The sequence below is a fragment of the Cygnus olor genome, chromosome 13 (genome assembly GCF_009769625.2).
Source record: "Cygnus olor isolate bCygOlo1 chromosome 13, bCygOlo1.pri.v2, whole genome shotgun sequence".
In the NCBI taxonomy this organism is placed as follows: Eukaryota; Metazoa; Chordata; class Aves; order Anseriformes; family Anatidae; genus Cygnus; species Cygnus olor.
This window is the reverse complement of record NC_049181.1, coordinates 18,898,966-18,910,563: the sequence shown is the minus strand read 5'-3', so window position 1 is coordinate 18,910,563 and position 11,598 is coordinate 18,898,966. Positions and strand designations below refer to the sequence as shown.

General features: G+C 39.9%; 1 protein-coding gene across 2 annotated transcripts; it reads left to right on the top strand.

Moving 5' to 3' along the window:
• The first annotated feature begins 32 nt into the window (after positions 1–32).
• ATG4A (autophagy related 4A cysteine peptidase) lies at positions 33–11,565 on the top strand. Of its 2 annotated transcripts, none has more exons than XM_040572625.1 (13): positions 33–157; positions 1,300–1,410; positions 2,533–2,604; positions 3,067–3,165; positions 3,959–4,060; positions 4,610–4,682; positions 6,041–6,120; positions 6,655–6,842; positions 6,952–7,030; positions 7,907–8,052; positions 9,066–9,122; positions 10,285–10,396; positions 10,672–11,565. In XM_040572625.1, the coding sequence occupies exons 1-13, from the start codon at positions 148–150 to the stop codon at positions 10,734–10,736; spliced, it is 1,194 nt and encodes a 397-aa protein (XP_040428559.1). In that variant the 5' UTR covers positions 33–147; the 3' UTR covers positions 10,737–11,565. The 2 variants fall into 2 exon arrangements, with proteins under 2 accessions (XP_040428559.1, XP_040428560.1); XM_040572626.1 differs by having other exon boundaries at positions 91–157; positions 1,339–1,410.
• The last annotated feature ends 33 nt before the right edge of the window (positions 11,566–11,598 follow it).

Sequence of the window (11,598 nt, the reverse complement as noted above, 5' to 3'; positions counted from 1 at the left end):
GAGGCGGGGAGCGGCGCTGCGCTCCTCAGGCGGGGGGACTACAGCTCCCAGCGTGCACCGCGCGGCTGCTGCGGTGTGCCTCCGTGTCGGGGCGAGGAGGAGGAGGAGGAGGAGGAGGAGGAAGAAGAAGATGGTGACAGCGGGAGGATGGAGTCAGGTGAGGGGCGGCGGGGGGGGTGCCCGGGGCGCCGCTGAGGTGAATGCGGGGGACTGGGGGGAATTGGGGGAGTTGGGGAGAACTTGGGGGAACTGAGGGGGCCTGAGGGGGCTGTGGGAACTGGGGAGAACTGGGAAGACTGGGAGGGACTGGGGGGGGGGTAAGGGAGCTGGGGGGGACTGGAGGAACTGGGGGAGGGGATGGGGGTAACTGGGGAGACTGGGAGAGACTGGGGGGGACTGGGAGAGACTGGGGGGATTAGGGGAACTGGGGGGGACGGGGGGAAAACTGGGAAGGACTGGTGAGAGTGGGAGGGACTGGGGGAACTGGGAGGAACTGGGGAGAACTGGGAGGGACTGGGGGTCGCTGGTGCTGGTTTGTACGCAAGCGGGGTCCCCCCGTGCTCACCTGGCGGTTCGCTGCCTATACCACATATACGTTCCTGGACTTGCAGAGCAAATGATGATCGCCATTGGTTTCGCTTTCCACTTACAATTTTTTAGCAGCATTTTAAGTTTGTTATCTAAAAGATAACCATCAAAGGCCTTTTTCGCTCTTCCACTAAATGCTGCTTTAATTATCTAAAAAAAAACAGCCCTCCTTCAGTACTGTCAGTTATCCCCTGTTATTCTACAGCCAGCAACAGATCTAAGGTTGAATACCTTTTTTTTCCTGAAGTGTTTCCAGTCTCTGGCTAGGAAAGCAAAACCCAGCCCCGCTAACACTTTTCACGTGCTTCCCGTTAAGCATGGGGACGTAATCGCTCTGAGCAGCACCGTGTGTGCATCTGATCACGGACACACGAGCCTTGATGCCTGCAGTCCTCCCTTTCCTCATTTCCCTGGGTTATATCTTCCCCTCGCTGCAATAAACCTGAACTTCTGCTGTCGGCTTCAGTCAGGCTGCTTGTGATCACGGTGTCAGCCATGTTATTCTCTCAGAAGTTGCTGAGGAGCAACATATAAACCAGCCAAGTCATTGGATAGCTCAGCTGTTAAGGGAAAGTGTAAACACAGCTGGCAGCAGGGTTCAGAAGATCCAAAGGCTGCGAAGCTGCAATAGCTCAGTCTAAGAACTCAAAGGTGTGCATGAAAGGAGGAGGGGACGGAATGGGGTTTGAATGTTCCCGTATTCCTGTTCAGTTTTATCTAGGTATGAAAACCAGATCACTGTTTTGTCAGACTACTTAGAAGAATTTCCAGAAACTGATGAGCCGGTGTGGATTCTAGGAAGGCAACACCACCTAAATGCAGGTATCTGTCAAATTCACCTGTAAAATTTGTACAGCATTTGCAGATGCAGCAGCAGCTACTGATTTCCATCCATTCCTTAAATGTCTCATGAGAGAAGCTTTTTTTTTTCCCCTATAAACAAGAAACCAACTATGAATAATGGTATTCCTCCTAATATGACATCAGAACTTTACTGTCTGTCATAGTTCATGCAAAGAGATCATACTTAGGGCAGAAACTATCTGGTCACTTCTCATCTTCAAATGTTTTATAAATTAAATAAACAACAAAACTTTGAGGAAATGTCTGGTATTGCTAACGTTATTTTCCCTTGAGGGGTGCTGTCTGCAGTCTGCTATCTGCAATTAAAGTGAGATTTCAAAATAGTAATAATAATAGTAAAACTGGGGCATGTACTGTATTTTGCTGAAAAGAAACATATTGCCTAACAGTCACTGCAGAGTGATGTATTTATACATCATACACAAATCAGATTTCAGAAATGGGTTTTGTTTCTTGGGGAGGGGACAAGGGCACAGTCCCATGTTACGTGTCAGAGGCAGTGGCCATCGATACAGCCTTGGTATCAGGACATCCGAGGGTGCCATGTCCAGCTTTGGCTGGCTGAACGATGCCTTGAAAGGGCAGTGGGTGTGAGCAGCAGGTCAGATCCTTAAGAAACCTTTGAGAGCCTTTGGGAGAATTCTTTAAGCACATTTATTAAAATAAATAAATTAAACTTAATATTATTAATCTTTTCTAGAAATGACATTGTGTTGGGTTTGGAGGTAATGCCCAATTCTGTGTAGAAATTCTTCACCTTAACTCGCTTTACCAGTTCTTTCCTGAAGACATAGTTCTCCATCGTTGTTTCAGTCAAGCTGGACATAGTCATCCCAAACACCTTTTAAAACTTCATTGCCTAATAATTATTTCATTCGTAATAATTCAACTTTAATTATAAGTCCACAAAAGCTCTCAGGTTTTAACGGCTAAAAGATATTTTAAGTATTAAATATCTTCTATGTACAAGCTAACAGGAGGCTTCCATGCACTCTGTATACTGACTATGTAGGGAAAGCCAGAATTTTCCAGCTTTAAAAGTTTGTTTTAATGATTTCTTTCCTTTTAAAAATATTCCAGATAAATCTAAGTTATTGTTGGATATAAGTGCTCGTCTGTGGTTTACGTATAGAAGAAAGTTTTCGCCTATTGGTGAGTATACTGCAGATCTACTGCCTTGTTCTAAATTAAATAGCATGATAAGTGATGGCATCGTAGGCTGGGAAAATATTTCTAGAGTATTAGAACATTTTGAGCATCATTTTAACTGTTTATGCAGACATGAAGATTATTAAAATCAGTGTTTATTTATATCTGTACATAATCAGGTCATCGTGTTGTATAGCATGCAGTAAATTGTTTGTGAATGTTGCTTGAAGAATGAAAAGAGTAAATTAGCTCTACAAGGAATAAATTAATTTTGTTTATTTGTGCAACGTAGAGATTAGAATTAGACCAACACCACGGAACCAAAAAGTCTTGCTTTGTGCCTTTTATCTGTAGGACAGTTCATGGAGGCTTCAACAGCCCTAGCTGTTTTCTAGCACTCTGAAATGTCCTCTGTGCTGCACCCAGTCGAAAGCCTGTACTGATTGTGGTGAACTTTCCTAACAGGAGGCACGGGTCCTTCGTCGGACGCCGGCTGGGGATGTATGCTGCGATGCGGGCAGATGATGCTGGCCCAAGCACTGATCTGCAGACACTTAGGGAGAGGTGAGTGCTGGTCCTGAGGGAACTTCTGTATTGTCTGCAGATGCTTCTTCGTAGTACTCCATTAAAAGCACAAACCCTGAATTTATTAGTGAGACTTTCTTTGATGCCCTGGTAACAGTTCCTAATGATTTAATTCTTGTCCAGCTGGGTGAAATCATCCCAGCCTTAAGCAGAGAAATAGGCGTAGAAGGAGAACAAATGGGGAATCCTGTTGCCGTTACTTTATAAACCTTTTAGTGTAACACCCAAGTTGAGGCCAAGGGAAAACCTACCACTGTGGGACAGAGCTCTTACCCTTCTCTTCGCTGCTCACCTGTCACCAGCACGAGGTCCAAACCGCCCAGGTGCAAGGTCTTAAGCCTCTATCAGCATGTCACATCCCAGGATGCTGCCAGTGCAGCGTTTGGACGTTCTGTATGGATCTTATATTGTTATTTAATGGGTGCTTACAAATCCAACAAGGTCTAAACACAGCCTGTAGTTTTAAATAATCTTGGAAGCTCATAGATGCTGGAATAGCTATCAATGCTCAGCATGATCGGTCAGAATATGTTTGCAGTCGACATTTTTGTTTTATTTTTCCTGTTTTTACAATCTAGCCTATGATGATAAATGGCAGCTTGATAATAAATAACAAGCTTTGAATTCTAGGAGCTCTAAACAAAATGTAAATATTAGAGATGAATTGAGATGTCTTTTAACATCTCATTATAAGGCTTTCTACTGTCTAGACATTTGATCAGTATAATGAAAACATCATCGTTTTTTATTCTCTATCAATTTTTCCTTTCAGATTGGCAATGGGAAAAACACAAAAAACAACCAGAAGAATATCACAGAATCCTACGATGCTTTCTCGACAGGAAGGATTGCTGTTATTCAATCCACCAGATGGGTAAGAACAAACATAAACTTTCAGGTCTTTTCCACTGAAATTTCTACCGTGTTGAATCACTAATTTGCAATATGTTAATTCATAATTTTAAAAAGTGGATATGAAGACAACGTATATGCTTATATAAAAATAAAAATGTATGCAGATGGGTGCAAAGTCTAGTAGTACAGAAACATTCACTGAGACCTAAATAAAGCCAAGTACTAGAATCTAGCTCATGATAAACTATGTAAGCCTTGGCTACCAGAGTCAGTAATGTTAGAATAGACAGTCTTGTAGCTTATTGCTGTAATTTGTAATAAAGGGCACTAACATTCATAATTCTCATTATAGTTTAGAAACCTTTTGTTTATTAAAGAAACTAGCACTCATTAAGTTATGAAAAGAGCATAGATTGAGAAAATAATTGTTATTGCTAAATACAGATTGCAGTTACTCTAGAATGTTTGACAGTCATGGTATTTACTGTATATTGTTACCACATTCTTTATGGTCTCGTTTTTCTTTGATTTTATGTACGTGTTTGTCTTTTTTTCACCATAAAAACAGCACAGATGGGTGTTGGAGAGGGGAAGTCAATTGGAGAATGGTTTGGACCAAATACAGTTGCTCAAGTACTGAAGTAAGTGAGATCATACCAGTCTCATTCAGAACATACTCCCCTGGGGCAGCCAAGATAAGGCCCAGGCAGAGTTTTGAAGGCTGCATCTCCCACTGTCCCACAGTCAGGAACATACTTGCCATCTATTTACAAGTGCAGCATGGAATATGATGCTGAAGCTCGGTGAGCAGGTACTGAGTTGGGAATGGGTGAGCTCTAAATTTTAATAAAGGAAGAGCCTGGGGAAAAGAAACTGCAGGAAGGTGTCTCCTGCTATGCCGTCTGCATGCCCTCACCAGTCACACCACAGACGTATATTCCTTTCTGCACAGTGGCACAGCTCTGTCAGGTTGAGAGTGCCATTGTGTAGGTCAGAGTGGTGGTGTGAAACATCAGAGAGAAGCCATCTCGGCCGAGGAGGGAACTGAGCTGCAATTCCTCCCTTTCTGAGCAGCAGTTCTGCCAGCAAGGCTGCTGGATAAAGATGGGCAGCTCCTCATAGTCTGGGAGCCACACTTAAAGGAACTGAAGCTGCTCAGTTCTCCAGGGGTACGTGGAGGTGTCTTACCTCAGGCAGAGGCTAGGCTACAGGTCCTGTGAGCTCAGCAGCAAGTCTTTGACATCCTGGAACAGGCACATGATCTGAAGAGGGAGGGGAGCTGAAGCATGCCCTGGACTCCAGATCTTTCATGGCCAAGTTTTTCATGGTGTAGCGCTTACACCCAGTTTTTTCTGGCTTATTTTAAACAGCTAATTCTGCCTGTGCAGCTTAAGAGGGTAGCTCCCTTCCCCAAAGGTTTGGATTTCACAGAAGTGGACATAAACCTGTGTGCTGCTGTCTCCCACCTAAGTTTTGGTGCCCCAAACCCTTAGCTGATTTAGCTTTTAATGCCCCATTTCTGCTGTGCATGCAGGCTCAGGCAGAAGTAATTCCACTGAATTCAGTGGAACTTCTTAAGCAAAAAGTAATGTGCAAAACTGGCATAGGAATTTTTTTCTTTTCCAGACGAGAAAAGACACAATTGGGCAAGAACCCATTGCAGAGACTGTTAAGTGCAATAAAAAGTAATAAACTTAATGATGTAGTTGAGCTGTTACTATCACTGCAGTTGGCAATGAGACAAAACAGTTTGCACATGGTACAGTGCATATGTTTTTCCTGGTACCACTCAGTACCTATTTTTCTAAAGATATTAAATATTTAATATTTAAAGTTTTCTTTTTCTTACATGGAGACTTTAAAAATGCAGAAAGTATGTTTTTTCTTAAGAAAAAAAACCAAACTTTTTTAAAATCAAGAACCATCTAATGGTTCTGAGTGTAAAGCTACCCTTTTGATCCAACTAGTTTATATTAATTAGTACCTTAATGTTTTCTAGGAAGCTTGCTTTATTTGATGAATGGAATTCACTAGCAGTTTATGTATCTATGGACAATACAGTGGTCATTGAAGACATCAGTAAGTGAAACATCAGTTTTCTGGTAACAGTTTCTGATTTGACTCCATTTGCCAGAACATATCTAAACATGAACAAATACTTGGGGGCCATCTGTTTGTATTGCCAGGGTAAGAAAAGGGAAGAAGGACATACAAACTCAGTTGTGGTTTTTTGGTGCCTGATGCCAACTTTGTGCTCACATCACTGGATGTGAAGAGCTCCTTGAAGAATTTCTACTGTCATCATTTCTGCCATTTCATTTCTATGGCGTTTTATGGGCAAAGCTTGACAGTATTAATAACATTAATAGTACATGTCACTGCAGTCTTAAATTGTCATCCCCCAATCATTTATCTAACGTCTCACTTGAACATGCCAGCACATACTGTCTGCTAGAATTACTTCAACAAAATAGCTGTAATTGCCATGCCCTGCTCGTTTTGTCTTGGGTGCCCTATGAAGATCTCTGGCAAACTAGCTTAATTCACTACTGAGAGGAAGATCTACTTTGTGTTCCTCTGTGCATTGACTGATTTCTGGTTTTATTCCTGCAGAAAAAATGTGCTGGTCCCCTCCTCAGAGCAGCAGCGCGTCCCACAGCAGTGCACATTTGCACAGAAGTGCTCTTGGCCGAAACAAGAACACAGCAGGACTCTGCACAGGCTGGAAACCCCTCTTGCTTATTATACCTCTACGACTAGGGATAAATCACATAAATCCAGTATATATTGATGCATTTAAAGTAAGGTTTTCTTTCAATTCTTTGCTTGTTACTGTCAAATAAGTTCGGGTATCTGTGATGTCAGTAAACAAATGAATTACAATTTCCTTTATTCCTTTTGAACTCCTAGGAATGCTTTAAGATGCCACAGTCTTTGGGAGCATTAGGAGGGAAACCAAATAATGCCTATTATTTCATAGGATTTTTAGGTAAGGAAAAAAGAAACTTATTCCAAATGTGCAGATGATCAAAAGAGAACATTTTTTTGACGGGGAAATAGTAAGGAGTTTAAGCATGAACCTCTAGAAGTAAAGAAAAATGAGAATAGAATAAAATAAATGAAGAAACATATCTAAAATACCTTAGAAACAGTATGGTATGATCCTTAACAGGAGCAGAAAGTTAACAGCAAAGCTAGATGTAAAAATAAGTGATGACATAAACAAGAGCAACATACTAAGAATAGCTGATAGCATTTGACAAGTGTATTGGTCAAATGTCACTTTTATTTTCTTGTATTTCAAAACTTTTTCTGATAGCAGTATCTTTTTCACCTTCTTGCATATCTTCTTTTATCAAGTATTGCTCTAATTAATTTAAAATGCATTCCTTCAGATTTCACCCCAGTTTGGGCCAAAATTTTGCAACCCTATTTTGTTCTTTTGTAAAACCTAATCTGTTTTAGTTAGTCTTTTTTGTTCCAATTTCTGAATGAATGCCTAATGGGATTACAGATTGCATCTGTGAACATCCTGTACCTTTTAATCTGTGCAACGTTAGGGATTACAACACTTGAGATTTAAAAAAAAAATGTACTGGATCTCACATGGAAAACGAAAAGTATGTGACAAAGATAGAACATAACCAACCAAAAAATTACAGTAATAGGTCATAATAGGAAGTTATACTAAGTACCCCATGGGAAACATTGTGTCTGAACCTTCTGATTTTCTTAAAGAATCCCTAGCTGGAAGGTCTCGATAATATTGACTGCGATGGCAATCTAATTTCTATTTTACAGTTCTGGACCAAGTGCTTATTAACGTCACTTGCTTATTTTTAACATACGGATTTTGCCCATCCAGGCAATGAGCTGATCTATTTGGACCCTCACACCACTCAAAGCTTTGTAGATTCAGAAGAAAATGGCACAGTTGATGATGAGAGTTTCCACTGCCAGGAAGCCCCGCACAGAATGAAGATCATGAATTTGGACCCTTCAGTAGCTTTAGTAGGTGTCAGGAAATCTTGAATGCATATACTTTATCTCAAAGTAATGCCTCTCTATATTGGTAAGGGCAGGAATGCATCTCCTTGAACAGAACCAAGATCACAAAGCTGTCTTCTGTGATCAACACATAGTAGTTTGTACATAACTACATAGAGTACACGAATCTTAGGGCAAGTGGGGAACTGTCTGTACTGTAGGGAGCTCGCTTCATTTTCTTTACTGAGCAGCTTTTACTTCTTTCAAGAGGCGTTATAATGGTCAGAGCAAGGAACTGAAACAGGTTTACTTGCTTTATTCTATCACTACTTTATGTTTGGTCACCTCTAGAAAAGTTACTTAAACTTACTTTACATCATGATTTAAAAATGTTTAAGTGGAGATATTTGTAGAATTCACCCAAAATGTCACCGTGGTATTTGAAAAAGTTGGATCTGATCCCATGCTAGTATCCTGTGATTGGGTTACTGACAGTTGTCAGCAGTGGGATGTGTTTCTAAAGCTTTAAACAATCTGTAAAGATACCGGTATCTTTCATTCATTCACATACCAGTTTTTTAATACTGCTGCTTTTTAGAAAGTTTTTTATTCTTTTTTTTTTTTAAATACTTAACTATGTAACTGTGCAAAATGTGGAATGACGCAGTGAGGCAGACAAAATCATAACAAAGAGCAAATATTTTCAGGATAGATACCGGAGTGGAGATGTTCCTTAGGGGGTCCATCATCTAAGAGGTTTCAGCTTCTGCTGATACCTGGACTGTAGGAACTGGGTGGCACTCCATGGAGGAGCACACAGGAGCTGCTGCTGTTTTTTGGTTGACTATTTCGTTAGGGTTTGCAGGGCCTTGTTCTCCCCTTGGGGTCTCTCCCTAGAGCTGCCACATATTTTGAGTCTTATATTTAGTGATCGTACGGGGTATTAGTGTATCAGAGGTCAAACCGCCTTACCTGGTGGTACCACGTACTTACCATTTGCAAAGGTAAAACTCTGTTTGTTTGTTTTTTCCCCTCAGGGCTTCTTTTGCAAAGAAGAATGTGATTTTGATAACTGGTGTAGTCTTGTACAAAAGGTAAGAATGGGAACTTAGCATCTTGATTTGCTCTTTATAAAGTCTTGTTTTTATTGTCTGTTTTTTTGTAAAATGGAAATTCCCCTTGCATTTTCCTTTGTATACAAATTGTATGAGCCATAGAAAAGAATGCATTAAAGCATCAGGGTAAGACAATACTACTGAATTGCTGATCAGAAATTGTTCAGCACTTTACCAGCCACAAACCCTGCCAGTTGGAAAATGGGTGTAAACATACAAACAAAATAAGAAAACCCTTGAAGGTTTTCTTAGCACTACTGTGTTACTGGGTGACACTTGCTTTTAACTTCTAATTCTCACTAAATGACTAAGTTTTAACTGCCGTATTGTAGTGACTTATAAATGATTTGCTTCCTGATCCTTTTTTATTGTTTAACGTAATATATTGCGTGTTCTAATTATGACTGTTAGTCCCTGATATCTTAAAGATCTGATTCTGTAAGTGCTGAAGGCCTCTAGCTCCTGCTGATCTAGGGAGAACAGAAGGTGCTGGCTGCCACAGGAAACAGACTTGAGGATATTTCTGCATGCAGGTGTTAAACTAAGCAACAGACGTCTGAATGTCAAGTACCATCAACCTTTAAAGGCATTTATTTTAAAAAAAAAATCAGCTAAGGAAAACAGTTTGTAAATAAGTGAAATACAGGACAGGAGGTAACATCCCTTTGAAGAGGAATAGCGTTTGGCTTCAGGAACAACTTTTCTCCTGACCAAAACCTGTCCTTCAAAATCTGTTTTTGGAGGAGCTGATAGATCTGTCTTTTGTGCTATTGATCAACAGAAAGCTTGAGAAGAGAGAGTTCTATGCAAGTAACTTTCTCTTAAAAAGCAGAAAATATTGTACCTTCCTGGTGTGCTTGCTAAATGTAAACAAAATTACAGGTGTGTAGATACCAAAGCTAATTATAAGGTTGATAATTTGTAGTACAGTTCAAGAGATCTGTCTTCCAGATGTGTTTTTAACTAGGGAAGTATTGCAGAGACCATGGTGCTTGGATTTCACAGTATGTCTGCATAAAGCCTTTTTTTTTTTTTCCTGATGGACATATGTAATTAAAAAATGTTTTCAATTAAGCAGACACGTTTTGTGTTTGAAGCTTCTCCTGAGCCAGCTTTTAAAATGGAAGTATTCTGTCCTCAGGAGATTCTAAAGCAGCAGAGTCTACGGATGTTTGAGCTGGTCCAGAAGCACCCACCACACTGGCCTCCTTTCATACCTCCAACAAAACCAGAAGTGACAACCACAGGAGCAGGTAAGGCACTGATTAAAAGCACAATTGTGCAATGTAATATTCCTCGTTAGCAAATAAAAGAATAATCACAGGTAGAATAACTATCCTTTGTAAGTGTCAAGCAATATATATCAGGCATGTATCCAAACAAGCCATACAATTGCTAGCACATATTTTTTTTTGCTCTTACAAAACACTTTTCTGGAATGCGTCTTTCAAAGTTTTTTTTTTTAAGTAAACAAAATCAGGCATGTCTTTAGAAGCATTTTTTTCTTTATCTTTTTATTTTTTTACAGAACTCATTGAATCTACCGACAAGCTATTTGAATTGGAAGAAGAATTTGAAATCCTGAGTGTGTGAAGGGCACTGTGGTGACTCTTCTGAGTATTGAATATATTGGTAATATTAATTGCATTGACTTAAACAGCCATGTTAGCCCCAAAGTGCCTGAAATTATGGATAACAGAGCACAGAAACCTAGTAGCATCCAAAACTCCAACAGCAGTTTAACACACAAGCTTCCCTGGATGGAAAGGCAGTAAGAGATCTTGTGATAAGATGCTTAAAGGGAATCTCTTTTTAATGTATCTTACCTGAAGACAAATGGGCCTTTGAGATTAAGGCAAAAATACATGTATCACTGGGCACTATGTTTGGAGAAAGGGATAACCCAAATGGATATTTCTTGCTCTCTTATAATAATGCAATAGTTTAGTTCTTAAAGCAAAACAGTCTTCAGTTAAGGAGGATGTTTACTTCTGTTTCCTCCTGTGGGCTACATCATAGGAAAAATACATTGTCTTGTTTAAAAGATCGACTGGATCAGGAGAAAATTGTTTCCTTGTTAAATATTTTAACATGTATTTGAGCAACCAGACTTTATTACAAAAATGTTTCTGTAAAAGGAACTATGTCTAATGTATACATTTTGCAATAGCCTTCCTGTTTCTGGGAGACCTCAAAAGGAACAGGAGACTCAAATAGTTGATACAGATCACAACCACTGTTATAGTTATGGTATATTTCACCTTGACCTTAAAATTCAAATGATTAAAACTTAGGTTATTTCTTTCAGAGTTAAAATGAGTCAAAGGTGGTTTAACTGTACCTTATTTATTTTAAAATAGATTTACACAAGTTTCTCTGTTACAGCACTTTATCTGTGCATCTAATAAATTTCTTAAGCTTTTCTTAGGTTGTATGCTGCTATGTTTTGTTAATT